The sequence below is a fragment of the Corylus avellana genome, chromosome 10 (assembly GCF_965113065.1).
Source record: "Corylus avellana chromosome 10, dhCorAvel1.hap1.2, whole genome shotgun sequence".
Classification (NCBI taxonomy): Eukaryota; Viridiplantae; Streptophyta; class Magnoliopsida; order Fagales; family Betulaceae; genus Corylus; species Corylus avellana.
This window is the reverse complement of record NC_142499.1, coordinates 17,519,584-17,536,730: the sequence shown is the minus strand read 5'-3', so window position 1 is coordinate 17,536,730 and position 17,147 is coordinate 17,519,584. Positions and strand designations below refer to the sequence as shown.

At 36.8% G+C, this 17,147-nt stretch overlaps 1 protein-coding gene across 1 annotated transcript; it reads right to left on the bottom strand.

The window, feature by feature from the left end:
* Positions 1 to 7,668: 7,668 nt before the first annotated feature.
* Positions 7,669 to 16,627, bottom strand: MCM8 (minichromosome maintenance 8). The gene is made up of 17 exons (XM_059571834.2): positions 16,419 to 16,627; positions 15,647 to 15,787; positions 15,417 to 15,534; positions 15,041 to 15,263; positions 14,742 to 14,905; positions 14,295 to 14,558; positions 13,612 to 13,707; positions 13,284 to 13,436; positions 12,574 to 12,644; positions 12,364 to 12,482; positions 11,983 to 12,112; positions 11,331 to 11,382; positions 11,041 to 11,197; positions 10,748 to 10,922; positions 9,151 to 9,321; positions 8,958 to 9,071; positions 7,669 to 8,484 (listed from the first exon to the last, which is right to left on the bottom strand). The coding sequence occupies exons 1-17, from the start codon at positions 16,590 to 16,592 to the stop codon at positions 8,434 to 8,436; spliced, it is 2,373 nt and encodes a 790-aa protein (XP_059427817.2). The 5' UTR covers positions 16,593 to 16,627; the 3' UTR covers positions 7,669 to 8,433.
* Positions 16,628 to 17,147: the final 520 nt, after the last annotated feature.

Sequence of the window (17,147 nt, the reverse complement as noted above, 5' to 3'; positions counted from 1 at the left end):
TTCTTGTTTAATTCTCATTCGATTATTATTTTCCTTGTAATTTTCATTACATTTTATTTCATTAAATAAAAGAATCTCTTGAAGTTTCGATCACCTTTCAAACATTTCAAAAGCAAAATAAATCAAATTACTGTAGGGTAAACAGCCGAAAGGCCACCAGGAAAATTTAGAACTTTCCTGAGACCAAACCTGGTGAGACATAGTTCTTCAAACAACCTGTAAAGGACATAAAACCTTCAAAAAAGGTGTGTCCGAAGAAGGTTAATACTAACAACCTGTAAAGGACGTAAAACCTTCAAACAAGGTGTGTCCAAAGAAGGTTAAACTAATGACTTGTAAAGAGCATAAAACCTCCAAAAAAAGGTGTGTTTAAAGAAAGTCAAACAAGTAGCATGTCAAGAGCAGAAATCCTTGAGAAAAAAAGGTGTGCTCGAAAAAGGCTAAACAAACTTCATAATAGTAATCCGTCAAAAACATAAATCCTTCAAGAAAAGGTGTGTTCAAAAAATATTACTAGTTTACTCCAAGAAATAAACATAGCCAAACTACAAGAATTACAAGAATTAGGATAACAAAGGACACATTTCATTAAAGTCTCAAATTTGTGATTTACAAGTCTCAAATGTACTAACTTTGTTATAAGCAAAAAGAAAAGGTTTAGCTCTTTTTGGAGTCTACAGCTGGAGCCTTGGAAGCAGATGGGGTTTCGGCACCATGTCCAGAAGCGGTCCCTTCGTTACCCGATGACTCCTCGGAACTTGAGAAAGGCTGATGAGCAAATCTGTCAATCCCCTCGGCATCGGGCATCAAATCCGCCCCGAGACTAATAAGTTGTTTTAAAGCTTTATCAGAAACGAGAATGGTCTCGGGCTTCACCATCTCGAGATCTATGGTGCGAGCATGGTCCTTGGCCCAAGACCGAAAGGTCTCGAAACCAAGAATGATCCCATCAGCCCAAGCACTATCCCGAGTCCACGAAGCATACGAGAGCTGTTGCAGATAGTTGGAAGAACGGGCCTCGGCTTCTTCTAGCCTTAGCTTCTTCTCATCAAGCTTCCTGCGAAAGAATTTGAGCCGCTCCTCGGCAACCGTCTGACCGGCGATGGCATCTTTAAGTTTAGCACTTTGGCTGGAAGCCTCTGCCTGTAAAGCCTTCAGCTGCTCCTGAACTTCTGTATGTGTCTCCTCAAGTTGGTGCAGATCCTCCTTTACAATAGAATGATCCTCCTGAAGCTTTGAGTGATCGGCACGAAGGGTCTGCAACTCAAAAGACAGATCTGAAATACAGGACTCAGGTTGTGCAGCCTCAGCTTGGGTCACCGACAAGGCTGACTCCTGAAAAAACTTCCTAAAGTAGCAGTATAAGACTACTGACTTCATAGCTCCCTGCAAAAAGCAAAGTTAATCAAAGCAGAGTACAACTCAAGCAAAAAGAAAATCCCATGAAGAGTGATACTTACACACAATTGATTGAATAACATTGACTCTGCCATTTCCCTGGCAGAGATGTCTCGTTCGCCCGTCAAGCTATCTTGGGGAACCAGCTCCACCAGAGCTTGGAATGGGTTCCCTAGTAATTGTCCACCGAACCGAGACAAGGGCTTCTCCACGGTCCATTCGACATTCTGAGGCTTCGCCAAGGAGTAGTAAGAGGAGCCTCGAAACTAGTACCAGCCTCAGCCTGAGGAGTCGATGTCGGGGCCTGAGACAAGGCTTTGGGCACCGAAGTCGGAACCCGAGGCTGCTCCTCGGTTACCGGGGATAGGACCCTAGGCCTCACTTCTCCCGCTTCGGCGCATTGCCCATTCTCTTCCTGCTCCATCCCTACTAAGCTGTCTGAAAATGGATCTATTAAGAGATACTGAATGTTGGGGCCCGAATGGATCGGTGATGCCGACCCCACAGGGATCGCAGTAGTAGGAGCAGCGCCAGAAGGTTCCAGGGGAGTCACCGCCAAAGGGGTTGCAGCAATAGGATGGTTTGCAAGGATGTTCTCGTAGGCCGATATCGGAGCCACATCAGGCTCTGGATTAATTTTCCTCCGAGCGGCCAAGAGGTCGGCAAAAAGGGATCTCCCCTTCTTAGCCTCAACAGCAGGGCACTTGCCCTTCACTAGCCTCATTTTCTTTAACTGAGGAGCCTCGGGCTCATCAACCAAGCGCAGAGCCCTCTTTACCCGAGATTCGTCTACCTTTTTCTTGCCTTTGTCAAGCGCAAGCTTTCGAGGGGTAGCACCTCAAGTATTGGCTGCCGGAGGGCCCAAATCAACAGCTGTTTGAGCTGGTCTCCTCCGTGACCCACCGACGCCTTCTATGTCGACATATAAACAGCGGTTCAGCGCACCAGTTGTAACCAATTGCTTGAAAGTCATGATAGACTCATGCCGCTGAGTCTAGGCCAGAACCTTGTTAACTCAAACCATCTCGTCCACCGACAAACACAGATTCTTGTGGAAACCCAGATGGGGGTAGTCGTCTCTAGGGGTACTCTCGGCCCCACTGCTTTCTCTCATGGAGCAAATTCCCATTGCCCCTGCGCAAAGAAATACTTGTTTTTTCATCTGTGGTTACTAGTGAAGGTCTTATCCATAAAAAAGAGTTTTCCCCGTCTCGACTGGAAGTTATACAGCCCATCACTGTTGGGATTCTTCTAGAGTCGGTACATCCAAAGAAATTTTAAAACGGTCAGGCTCTCTCCTTCTCCAATGGCCATGGGCCAGATAGCCACACAAGCGAAAAACATCCTCCAACCATTGGGAACCAGTTGATGGGGAGCTACATTCAAACGACTGAGGAGCTCACGGATGACCTTGGGGAAAGGAAGCTTGAGGCCTGCATGAAACATCTCTTCATAAAGGCAGACTTCGTGGCTCTCGGCGTCCACTATGGCACCCTTCCTCTCATCATCAAAACGGAGTTTCACCGTTTTTGGGATATAACAGTCCAGTCTAACTCGGCGCTCGTCAGTCGAGGTCAGATCTGACTTCCACAAGGCTGGGTAAGTTTTACCCAAGCCACCATCGGACCCTGATCCTTCTCCTTGAGACATAGCCGGAAAATTGCAAAAGAAAGAGCAGAGCAGAGCAGAAAAGAACAAACGGTGCAAAAACTTGGTGCGAATATGAGAAAAACAAGAACGGAGGAAGGTTTTATAAAGTAAAGATAAGAACGAGAAATACCAAAGGATTCCCCAAGACACACGCGCAATAAATGCGGCAAAAAAGGCGCCTCTGTAAATTCCGCATGACAGCTGGCAGCCGGCAACTGAAAAGACGCCTATCCCGGCACTGACACGTGGAGCAACTGATAAGCCCTCGGTCATGTCAACCATCTCGGCAAAATTTGGTGCCAGGTTTCCCGCCAAAATTCGAAATTCAAATTTACCGCCTCAAAGGTCTCAGATTTTTACTCAAGTATAATTTCAGAACGCCGATCCATCCAGGAACAAAAAATTTCCATAATCTTTCAGATCAGGAAATTGGGGGGTAACTGTTGCGCCAAGGATCAGCTCTTAAAGCCCAACGGGTCCCAAACCTGATCTAAGCTAAAACAGAATACCCGACAAGTCCTTGGACAAGCTTTCCCCGAGGTGGCTTCGTAAACCAAGAAGGTCTCGGACACGAATCCGAGACTACTCCTCGGTAGGTATCGGATGCTGAATCCGAGACGTAACTCGAAAGCAAATAGTCAAGAGCCAAGGGTGAAACTATCATTTTACAACTATGGATATGCAAATATTCAAACTGGTCCAAGTAAACGTTATCTCACATTCAAAAAAGCTCTCTACAGCGTAGAAGCTTATTTACCTACAAACAATCCCTACTCAAGCGGGATAAAGATGTTATTCAAATTCAAAAGGTTATTTAACTCAAAATCTTATCACTTTGTCCCAGGATTCCTACCCTAATCAAATAACTGCGAAACAGATACTTAGGGATAGGGATCCCAAGACGTGCGGGAAACAAATTTTACTCCATGCCTATAAATACAAGTCCTAATTTCCATCAAGGGTAAGCGCAATTTTAGCTTTGAAAACTTTGGTTGCTTAGACATTCTTTTTTCACGTTCTGACTTAGGCATCGGAGCTCCCCCGCCGGGACACCACCGGGGGCTCTAATCCTGTTTGTTCTTTTTTGTGTGTAGCTGGAAGTGTCTACAAAGTTGTCAGCACCACCTCTAGGCGTGCCACGTCACCATCTCGGAAAACTGTGCATCAACATTAACAAAAAATAATATTTAGCGAAATATTTTTAGAGAGTTTGATATTTGGTAATTTTAAAAAGTCGCTAATTCAGTAAAAAAATAAATTCATTTTCAAAGTTAAATTTAGAGAACTCCTTCCTCCTTGTGAGGCCTTTTACCACCGATGGTGTGGTCTTTTGGATAGGAGGGAAGGGTCTGTTGTAATGTTACAAATATTGATTTTATTTACTCTTTATTTTCTTTGACTTTAATTTCTTATTGACCGTTTGCTTTCAATCTCTTAAACATCTTACCGTTTGATCATGAGTTTTTATGAAAGCAAAAAATCAGTTGTAACACTTATGACCGTTGGTCATTAAAGTCAATTTGTTTTCCATACGTTTTTTGACAATGAATCATTAAAGTCATTGAATTTTCTTTAACTGCTTGTGACCGTTTTACCCACTTTAACACTTGGTTATGAGCTTTAAGACAAAACCCAACTTCCTATGTCTATATATATTCTCAATTTTCCAAGACAAGGCGTGTCTTACAAAAAAGAGTAACATAGTTCTTATTGTTTTTTAACTTTTGTGTCTATACAAAAGTTTTGTTCCAATATATTATCTTTCTATGGAATAGCAATATAGAGAATATTTTTGTTTCATTTTCCATCATATTTTTCAAGCAAATTAAAGGGTTGTTCTACTAGTCTTCGTTATTGGAAGTGCGTCCTTAACGAAGGTAGACGCTATAGTCTAATTCTGGGAGGTTGCGTGTCAAAGGATCCGATCGCACCGAGTTATACACTCCGGGAGGCACGAATCAACCTTTAAGGACAACGCTCTTGCGTGATTCTATAGTATTGTGAGATCTTTTCATACTCTATCTTCATCTCTTGTATTTTATTTATTTTATTGTTAATATTCATATTGTAATTATTTTATATCAATAAGAATTTGTGCACCATCCAAAATTATTTCCAACAGGGTCTTCCTCCCTCCCTCCTCCCCTCTCCTTCACTTGTAACCTTTTTCTAATTTGACGATAAAAAAATTTAAAAAATAAAAAAATAAAAAATAAATAAAAAAAATTAAGAAAAAAAAAAGACGTCTAATACACTATAATAAACAAGCATATATTTATCCATTGAACACGTGGTACATGGCATATATATATATATAGAGAGAGAGAGAGAGAGAGAACATGGCCTATAATATATACATAAAGGGAGAAAGTCTTAATTAGTTTAAGTAGAAGGACATCTTAGCAAATTAATAGCAAGCCCATTTCTGATCATACGCATTTCCCGTTCAACAGAAGTAGCAGAAGCATGACGGAAAAACTATAAAAGACCATTCGCATTTCCTACTCACAGCATGTGCTTCATTCTTGCATCTCTCGTCACAAGTTTTGAAAAGAAAAGAAACTTTTCGCTGCCTACAATTGTTATCTACTGTGGCTTCTTCTGCCATACAAAGAAATAATTAGAACAAAATAATACTAATATAAAAGAACATAAAAAAATGCATTGAAATACTTATTAATGAAAAAAAAAAAAAAAAAAAAAAAAAAAAAAAAAACAACATATCTCATCGATCACAATCTCATAGGCAACCCAAGTTGGGAGTTGTACTTCACAAAATCATTAGCGGCGTGCATATTATATTCTCACAAAATAATTAAAACACAGCTAATCATGTAACATGCTAACAGCAACAATATGATCTGCTCTCTAATTAAAGGATTTGAAAATAGAATTTACTTAATTATGGCCACGCATGGATACTGCAAAGCAACAATATGATCTGCTCTCTAATTAAAGGATTTGAAAATAGAATTTACTTAATTATGGCCACGCATGGATACTGCAAAACGAAAAACAAAAAATAAAAAAAAATACTATTTACCCGCGTTTACTAAGAGTATGAAGGTAAAGAAAGTAGCAAAGAAATAAATAGATTTGGTAGTCTTAGCCATGTTTTTCCCTTTTTTTTTTTTGGCAAATTATGGATAGCAATTAAGGGTATTTATGTACTACAAAAGAGTCGCTTTATTTTGTGGATAAGCTATGGTTATTTAACTTGTCTAGTAATCCACATCATTATTTAACTTTCTTTATTATTTATTGTTTTTAAAACAAAGGGTAGAGTTTTGCATATAATTTTCATCTGTCTTTTCAAGTACTTCTAAGTTATCACCAGAATTTGTCAAGATTATCCATTATATATGGTTCATATATAATATAGTTTAGCTTGTGGGGCTAATTTCTAGTGAAGCAATTGGATGATGTAGAAGAGATGGAAATAATCAAAGACTAATCAGCATAGCAGGTAACTTATTTGAAACTTATCTAAAAGGGTTTGTGGTCAAGTGTAAAATTATTTTTTAAAATTAAAAGGGGGTCAGAATCATACTTCTGTTTCTGCCATAATAATAATAATAATAATAATAAAAATCATTGATTTCCTTCTATGCCTTGAGTTGTCTTTTCGAATAAACTAAAGGGTAAACAAGTGTGTATTAGTAAAAGTCTGCTCTTTCGCATTATCTTATAAGAATGAAGAGTAGTATGTTATTTTATGCATAAATCACTCGACCTTATACTCTGATAGGATCGGATATAGATTTGTGTTTGGTAAGTCAGGTTTGAGTCAAAGTGACTTGACTTTAATCAGGTTCATTTTTCAAAACATGTGATTTGAAATAATAGTGATTTCAAAATGTACAATTTTAGAACAATTTTAAAAACACAAATAAGCATTTGATAAAATTGCGTGTTAACTTTTAAAATCGTTTGTTTTTAAAAACCAATCCCCTAGCGTGCAATTTGAAATCGAAGATTTTTCTATGTTTTCAAACCACCAGTTTTTTAAAAAACTCGTTCCCAAATGAGACGCTTTTTACAATTTTGTTTAGAAACATGCTCTTAACCTGCAAAATCGAGGGCTAAACGAACTCTAAGGTGTAAATTGGATGTTAAGGATTGCCTTATATGCAACCTGGAATAAGACGGGTTAGTCTTCCTTCCCACATGGCCTATATATATATCATGGCAAAGGTAAAAAGGAAAACATTGCAAGACTCTGTCTAAACCTGAGGGGTGAGCCGAACATCAAACACTTGGAGAATGCGAGAGACGGAAAAGGCAAAGCCACACATTGTATAGTTCTCTTATCAATAATTGATTTGTTAAAGAGCTTGTTTTACACAAGATTCCGAGAAGATAATTTGTTTTCAGTGGCTTATGATATAATTTAGATAAGTTCCGGGACGTATCAACCTTCAAACTTCACTTTTGAATATGAACATTTTACTGTATAAAGTTACAAAAAATTCTCAGTCCTTGTGGTGTGTTTTCACCAAATGGAGGTTAAATAATTTGTTTTTCACTATCTAAAACAATTTGAACACAAGGTCACCGTGTATGACCAAAATTACTACAAAAATAGGGGGGAAAAGGACCAACCCTAAATAAGCAATGTTTATGAGTTTTAAAAGGCTGATAAGTTTCTTTTAAATCCATGAAGACCAATTTGACTTGTCTCAATAGTTATGTAAAGCAACATGGTTTGCTATAACCACTACTTACTAGTACTCTAAACAAACTATACTCCATTGGGGTCTGACTTAACAAAAACAGCCCAATGAAGCAGCCAAAATTGAGGTTGCATATATTAATATCAGTTTTGTGATATAAATGCAGTAGCAATGCTGAAAGGAAACAGGGTGCATGCAGCCCGTCGAATGTTTATAGTATAATCATGATGTTCAGATGTGGTTTTTTCTCTTCTGGCTTTTCTGAACCTGCATTATCGTGCAAAGTTTGAAAGTTTTTTGACTTGTTACCTTGTTTGATGTTTTGTCTAAGCAGGCAGCTTCAAAACCTGTCTCTGCACTTCTTCAAAACCTGTCTTTCACTACTTACCTGAGAACTAATATGGTCTTGTATACAAGAAAGGAATACGGGGCTGTCTTAAGTTTTTAGTTGCCCTTCTTCATGCTTGTTTACGGATTCTCGTAGATGTGTTGTACTTCTCATCTTTTGCTGTTCTTAAGTACATGCAAAGAGCAAGGAACAGAGTCCATCAAAGACTAACCAAAGCACACACAACTATGATCAGTCAACTGCATTGGTGGTTGCCTCACTCTCTCTCTACATGTTTTTTGGGATGTTTTGGCATCAGGGACTGCATTAGACCTTATACCATAGATCAGGAGAATGGTTTTATAAATTTAGAGCTGCTCCAGTTTAGCCCCTCAACCTTGACGATTGGCTTTGTGAATAAGATGAGGACAGCACCTGTAAGAAATACATGATTAATGAGAAGTTGCATATCATTAAACATGGATAGATTGATACATATATAATTGCTGAAGATATACAGTCATTCACATATTGGCTACTTTGACCATTGCCCTTTTGTTCGTGTTCATATTCATAGCATTATCAACCCTAGGTAGAAAAGGGCATTGTGTTCTTATCACAATTGTAAATGAACAACAATCGGAGATATTACCTAGCAATCTGGTTCAGTGGCCAGAGTTTCCAGACCATCATGGCTGGTTCCAACCTCAAGTAGGTTGTTCACTTTCAAAGAATGAAAATACGGGAAAAATGAAAATGAAAATAAAACCCAGCTGAGGAAGATTTCAACGCTACATTTTTTATGTTTACCAAAAAAATGTATATCCTTTCTAACCCAACTTTTAATTAACTAATGGCAGGCCTGCAACTGTGGATTTGAGTCTTCAGAGTTTACAACGTGACTATACCTGGTATGTCTTTGGCCCTTTCTTGAGTAGATAGCCGACACTGTTTAAATTATCCACAAATGTATCAATATCAGGAACCCTTAGGCCAATCCTATCTGCCAAACCGTAAATTTCCTGAAATACCACAATATATATGCATGACTTAAAGAGCAAAAATCATTGCTAGAAACTACAGGAAAACAAGAGCTCATACAGAAATTGAAAAGCAGTCTTTCTGATCCAATTCTGATTGCTTATTCAGAGCACTTAAAAACCGTTTTGCTTCTTTCTGTTGACTCATACCCCCACTCCGACCGAAATCCACAAAACCATGCTCGTCAACATACTTATCATACAAGGATTCTTTCATTATTTCGACTGCATCCTGCAAGGTACATTCTATAATAAGACAGATCTAGAAATTTTATAACAAAAGGTTTAGTTGATCTAAATTTCATATATAATAGCGGTCAATTGTCAATGCTATTGCTGAAAAGAATTTTTACTTTGATCCACAACCTTTAAATAAAATAATGGTTCTTGTCATATTTTAGGACATGAATGCCGAAATAAAGCAAACTATGTAACCTTCATAACAAATTTAAACAGAATTTACATAAATATATTTGATGAAAAATTATGTTTTAAAGGAGCTCTAGGTTCAAACTGGATTTTCTAGTCTTGGTTGTTTCAAGTACTACATGATAATTCCTCAAATCATGAAAACTTATATTTTGCAAGGGCACTTCAACATTGAGCTTCCCTGCACAGTTGTCAAATATCTCCAGATAATTCTGGTAGGTTTTATGTTGTTGGCATTCAAACAAAGTTTACAAAGATCGATATGCAAGGCAAAATGTGTTGATTGTAAGCACGTTCGGAAGGCATTCGAACGAGAGCATGAAGACTTCAAAATTCATATTCTAAAATGGCTTGATCACAAGAGTGATCACCTCCAATTTGAAGGAGGCTAAATTAGAAAACTCACAGAATACCCTGATCGCAATCATTGCGTAGCATTTGATGAGGAAGGTCATCGAGTCAAATCCGAGACACTCGATTGCAACCCGTTCGAACACCGCTATGCGAAAACTGTGAAACCCTAGCTCACATTCAAACGAAACTAGGGCATGCTGTTTTAAACTCTAGCCAACTTAGCCTAAAAAACTTCTATTTTCTCCCCATCTATATAAGCCTCATAAGTCACGACTTTCTTAAGCAAGGGAGGCTATTTTTCATTGTACTTGGAGAAGTTCCTAAACACCTTCGAGCCTTAAACAATTTATTCCTTCTCGGTTTCTTTTGTTCAAAAAACAGAAAAGCCTACAGCCACCAGATTTCTGGCTTGACAAATGAGGTTCGTTCATGAAAGTGATCCACATAGAAGAATGCTAGAGGTTTTGGAGCTATTGCGGTAAGAGGTGAACGGGTCGTTTGCCGGTGTTACAAATTGAGTCTTGAGAGTTACAAAGGTTTTGTAAGTAAAATCAACCATTTGTAACACAAGTCTTCTATAGATGCCTTTGGGGTTGGATGACCCTCAGAGTGGTTTTACTTTTGAAATATTCTTCAAAAGATTTCCATTTCGCTACCAAAATCTTTGCGTTCATTTATTTTCTGTTTGTTTGGATTTTGGTATTGATATTGTGGTGTTTGGATTTAAAGTTGATAACTTTCCTAATCTAATTAATAACAACTTGGGGCTAAATTGTATTTTTCAAATTCAATCTACGAGCTAAAAATCTCTATGAAAAAGTAGTAATAGGACTGATGATATTAACATCTGGATAGATCATAGAGTAAGTATTGACCATTGCATCTTGGGGTGTTATTTCTTCTCTTAACTCTATCCGAGCTCGAGCCTCTGCCAGCCTCACTAGACTTTCCAGTTGCCTGGCGGTTATTGGTGTACCATCACCCGATGTATCATGGCCTCTAAGTTGTAAGTAAAACTTCTGAAGGATTTCCGCTGCTGGCTTTGACATTCTGATTTTAAGAATTAAAATTAGAAAATTGAAGGAACAAAAATAAGGAATTAAAGCATATATTTTGCATAAGCAAATATCTGTATTATAGTTGCAAGGTAGAGATTACAGCAAATCACCTAGGAAAGACATAATTCCGTGCATAAGCAATATATTTGCGAAGAAGTTGAGCAGGTAATGGAACAAAATCACCATCCTTCTTTCGGTCAAGTCTCAACCTAGATACTAAAGAACCACCATTTACACTCATATCTATGCCTCCAGCACTCTGTGATGCTGCATCTTGCGAAGCACAAACATATACAGTTACATAGAAAATACTATATTATTTTGAAATTGAGTTCAATAATAAGTAGAGATACTACCTTGCTAAGCCACAGATAGAGGAGAAAAAATGTGGACACATTACCTCTACGGAGCTTTTTTGTTGCCGGTGAATGTTCTCCATATCCAGAATGAAGCTACAAAACAGATATCCAGCCAATCATATTAGTGAATAACACATGGAAGGCTACCATATATGTGATACGCTCTAAATATTTGACAAGGATCCATAGCCAATACCCAATTTAATTAGGATTAACACTTGGTTGAATTCAGTTCAGTTGCACATGAAAGGTTACCTAGAAGTATCTATGGTCCTCAAGAACCAGAATTTTGGAAAAAGACACCAATTTGTTGAACAACTTTACAGATAAACCTAATATTTTCATCTGGTTAAACAATTTCATGCATATTAAATAGTAAAAGGTACTTACAAATATTCCATATGCCGTTGATAATGATTAATCTCACAGCAATGACAACACATGCTTACTTTTTTCTAATACAAAGTAGCAATTCTAGCACAATTGGTATGAAGTTTCATATATATTTCCAAAACCCATTGAGTGTCATGAGTGATCAATTTCTAAACTGTCACTATGACTGTAGGATAGGCTTAATGGTTAAGATAAAAACATAGTATTACCATACACATCTACCTTAAATAAGATTTGAGTAACATGTGATTCACTCATAATCATGCAATTGATAACAAGTGGCCAGATAGGACAACTTACTGACATGATGTGCTCTGAGACTTGCTTATCCAGAACTTCATCTGGTTTATCAAGTAATATGAAGACCAAATCAAATCGTGAGAGGAGAGCAGCACTCATTTTCAAATTCTCATTCACAGTTTTTGCACGGCTGCAATTGGAGATTAGATATTAATATTCATTAACTTGTTTCTAAAAAATAAGCATAATTTGCATGCATCACACAATAGTAGTAAAATATACTTCTGCTACTTAACAATTTAGTTTAAAGTGTCACAACTTAACATAAGCAAATCCTCTCATCGCCCACAACGAACGAAAGTTCTTCGAGACATCTAATATCAGCAAAAGAATAGTCCAATAATAACTAATTAATCAACAAATTGAATCTAATGTAATTACTTATAATGACCACCAACAGGGTTTGCTGCTGCTAAGACAGAAGTTCGTGCTGATAAACTTGCCACAAGTCCAGCCTTTGCAATAGAGACACACTGTTGTTCCATGGCTTCCAGTAGGGCCTGCGGTAATCCCAATAAAAAAAGAGAGTCTAATTTTGGTCCTAAAGAGGGCAAATCATTAAAAGAAAAATTGATTACCTGTGGGACAAACCTGATGTTCTGCAGACATTTTGTCGAACTCATCTATACAGCATAATCCACTGTCTGCAAGTACCATGGCACCTATTGGAAAATGCACTTGTTAGGATAAGCATTAAAGTTTTCCATGTATTAGCAACAGTATAAAAGTTTTGGAGAATCATTTGGACCTTTTCTTTTTAATGTCTCTCCATTTTGTAGCTAGAGAACACTTTGAGTAAGGTAGATTTATAATTGTCAAAAATGCAGAAGTCATGGGGGTCCCAATGTCCCATATGTTCTGGACTTGGAAAGATGTTACTAATTCCCATCATTTTCTTACAAAGTAATCATTACTAGTAGCTTAATCAAGTATTTGACAAGAATCAGACAAATTATGTCCATCTCTTTCTTAACCATCATGTCAGAAATTTCTGATGCTTGGCTACATTCATAAGATTTTGTTTGTGCATGAAAACTTCAGCTAATTAATTGTGGCAGTTCTCTTTTTACAATTATTTTTGTTCTTCTTTATATCATTAGGGAGGGTTTTCTCTTGTATACATCATGCGTACTAGGGTTGTGCCCCTTTACTCTTATTAATGAATTGCATGACTTACAAAAAAAAAAATACTTGTGAAATTTAGTCAATCCTAAATCATTAGTAAGGAATTCATATTTCAATGCAGCAGACATAACAAGACATCAGATTTGATGATAATATAACAAACAGGAAATAACTACCAGCCTCAAAACCATAGCCGCTTGTCATGGGATCCCGAACAACAGCTACAGTGAGGCCAGCTTTAGTAGTGGCATTGCCACAAACATAAATGCCGCGTGGAGAAACAGCAGCTGCTGCTTGCAGTAATTGGCTCTTGCCTAGTCCAGGATCACCTAGCAAATTGGCAATTAAAATGGTAGAAGTTCAACTTCTCCTCCCAAGATAATTTTGAAATAAAATTATTTGCTTTCTTACTTTGAATAAGATAATTGATAAGGTTTAGTTCCATTGACAAAGAGTCTAAATCTTATCCCCAAAAAAAGTAAAAGAAAAAGAGTCTAAACATACCAACAACTATGACATGAATGTCTCCTCTGACAGGAACCTTGTTACGATCCTTTGAATGCTTCCGTACGCCTCCAAACAGTCCTAGTGTTATTCCCGCTGTTGAAAAAACAGGAATTAGTATAAAAACACCACTCCAAACATCAATTTCAGATACATGTTCAGAGAAAAAATAATCTAGTCTGCAACCTGAGAAAGTAGGTAGATCATATTTAATTATATGTTCATGATTATGCTATTTTCCAAAAGAGTTACATCAAACACCATTATAGGTGTGGCTAGCACATATCAGTGAAAACTTAAAGAAATATCACTGGTGAAAGGAAACTCTGAGGTACCATATTTGCATATGGATTGGTATAGGAAGGAAAGCATTTTAAGAACAAGAATTTGTAAAAATTACAATGTTGTATCTGCTCCAACTGCAACTCATTAAGACCAGAACTTGGATTGGAGATTCTAAAAAAGAAGATCAGCACATTCTATATTTCTCAAGCAAGAAATGCAGAACATTGGATTTTGGATTAGTCAATATTCATTGCCGTGTAAAGGGACAAAATCAAAATAATGGTAATTAAAAAGAATAAGCAGTGGGGAAAAAGGAATAATACAATTACAGAAAATTGACTTATCATGAAAGTTTAGAAACATATACACAATAATTAATAGAATACATATAACTTTACCTTTAACAAGCTCATGTCCATAGATAGATGGACATATAGACTGAAGTATTTGCCTGAAGATATCTGAACCATGTTCCTCCAAAAACTTCACAATGAATTCCAAATCCCTTGGAGAAAATGAGAATAAATCAAACAGCTCCGTGGCTCTAGCATTGGAATTAGGATCTTGCAAATCCTCAGGTGTAGACTGTGATTTGGAATTTTTTATTGAAACTGCTTCTAGATACAAATAGTAAAACCCTTGATTTTTGTCTTTTGATTTTCCTGAAAAATAATGAAGTTTTCTCCAAACAGCATTAGCAGATATTCACTGCTATCCATAATAAAGGAAGTGTGGTTAAACCAAACTGATACAGTTTCCACGGATACAAGAAATAAATCATCAACCAAAGTTCACACATGTCAATGAACTAAACATACAGCATCAAAGGAATCCTTTTATCATACCTCCTCCAATATCCATGTAATTGTTAATTACTCTGATAATTCCAGTGACAGTCACCACATCTCCAGGTATGCATGCACCGACAAGATCTTGGGTCAGTTCACATTCCACTGTTCGAGGCATCCGGCCTTCTTCATGATCTTCAGGCTTCAAAAGTTCCTGAAGCCTAGAGAAGTACAAGGAAAAACATAATGACAAAAAATGTTATTTGAAAGAAGGATGTTCCGGGAAATTCTATACACGTCTATGAATACTGAAAAAACAAATACTTAAAAGCAGAAGTTAACATCGATGAACCTACCTTACTCTCTGTAAATCTATTGTTTGAGCAGTAGCTCGAATTGGATTAAAAGTTTTGCTCTTGCACCTATCAAAAGTGCAACTGGCTGGTGGTGAAAATTTTCCATCAGGGAAAATACGCGTAATTTCTGTTTTACACTTTGCACAGTTAAAACTCATTTGTCTCACTAGAGGCCTGACAGTGCTAACCTTTACTACAGTACCACGGACAGATACAAGCTTGTCTGCAATGTTGTTGGCACCAACAAATGTCAACAAGTAATATCATCTATATTGTTTTCTCAAATATATAGCTTCTACTGGTGCTTAATATCAGAAAAGGCAAATACAAGCTTCTTTTTTTTCTTTTGGGTAAGGCAATAATTACAAGTATTTACCAATATAAGCTGCTTTTAAGTTCTTTAAAGCAATCATAGTTTCAGGGTAGTTGTGCAGACGTATAATAACTTTTGCACCATCCTCCAGCTTCTTTTTCTCCCATATGGTCAACAAAACCTGTTTCCAGTGTAAGTGATTAACATCATAGTCCAAAAGGTATTTTTATAAAACAAAAATGAAAGAAATGAGACGAAAGTTCTATAAATTTCCAACCACTATTATTTTGTACCTTGTGAATTGCAGCACTCATACATAAGAGAGCTATTTCAGGTTTATCCTCCAACATTAAGTAAAATTCCTCAATATCGCATATTTTCCGAAATTGTTGAAAATCCATCGGCAAAATGAAGACACCATCATCATCCTTTATCTGTTGGCATAATTCAAATGTCAACCTTCTTCATTGAATAATGAAATTCCCTAAGATGACTACCAATACTAAATCCAATCAGTGGAAAGCCAAACCTGAAGGGATACTTAAGGCTTAATCGCCATAACATTCTTTACGCAATTTAAAACCTTTATAGAATTTAACTAACTATTCTCCTCTTAAATCACCAATTATCTCGATATAAGAAATTGTTGATTTAATTATTTAATTAATATTCTAACATATGAAATGTTTAATTGGAATAAGGGTAAACTATAAAGTTAAAGTTTGAACTCGAGATAATAACAGGTTAAATCACTAGTTATCCAAAAACTTAAACTGATTTGAGATTGTTGATTTAACAACTGGATTAGCACATCATTAACATAATTAAACCAAAAACTGTCCATTAATTGGATGCTCATAGCACTGGGAACGCTAATTCCTAAAGCGTGATCCTCCAGAGCAAGAGTAATTCATGCCAAATTTATAAAATTAGAGCTGAAATTCAAATGCCTTATAGATCCCCATCCAACCACATCCACAACTCACAAACTAGGTGTCCTAAACAACAACAGCAAAAAGAAGAGTAATCAGCAAAATTCGGTGAGCATATTAGAGAGAGGGAGACCTGAGAAGCGAGATCCTGGCCTGGTGGAGTAGAAAAGAAGCAAAAGAGCGAAGAAGTGAGCGTGAGCCAGCTTTCTTCGATGGTTGGGAACACCTGTCGGGGGAAGTACGGGGCCAAGACGTCCATGTAGCCGCTTGGGTCTACGGAGCCGTAATCCATGTCCATTCTCATCATCTACCTCTGGCTCTCTCTCTCCCGAAGGCCTCTAAATTTCGGCTCTCTAGTTTTGGCGGGAAATGGAAACTTATATATATCTATAATAAAAATTAATAAACAATATTACTTAATCAAATCAATCAAATCAATATATTCTCTAATTATTTTTACACAATGATAGGTTTTGTTTTCAAAATTAAGGGAAAGTTTCAAGGATGGCTTTATTTTTAATTAGTATACTGACACATATTAATTTTTTAATGGTGTTAATGTGGTTTTTTGTTAAAGTTTAGACGAAATTTAGACAGAAGTATCATCTCTATTTTTTGTCATTATTAAGATATCACCTGTAATACAAAATGAAATCGAAAAAAAATAAAATTGTTAAATCACATTGATAAAAAAAGTATTTAACCCAATAAATTATTGAGAAATAATACAGCCCTAACTTGAAGCCAACTATTTTCTTATTTTTTAATTTAAAAAAAAATGACAATTAAAAAAGTTTTTGAACCAATAATTTTTATTTTGGTCCTTCTTTTATTTGGTATTTTTTAAAAAAATAAAAATTGT

What these genes read in the sequence shown, in the direction of transcription:
- MCM8 (XM_059571834.2), bottom strand. Translation starts at nt 16,592, where the DNA reads ATGATGAGAATGGACATGGATTACGGCTCCGTAGACCCAAGCGGCTAC. An exon ending in TTACATGGATATTGGAGGAG is followed by an intron (nt 14,559 to 14,741) that starts GTATGATAAAAG and finishes ATTATTTTTCAG; the next exon opens with GAAAATCAAAAGACAAAAAT. An exon ending in CGGAATTATGTCTTTCCTAG is followed by an intron (nt 10,923 to 11,040) that starts GTGATTTGCTGT and finishes TCTTAAAATCAG; the next exon opens with AATGTCAAAGCCAGCAGCGG.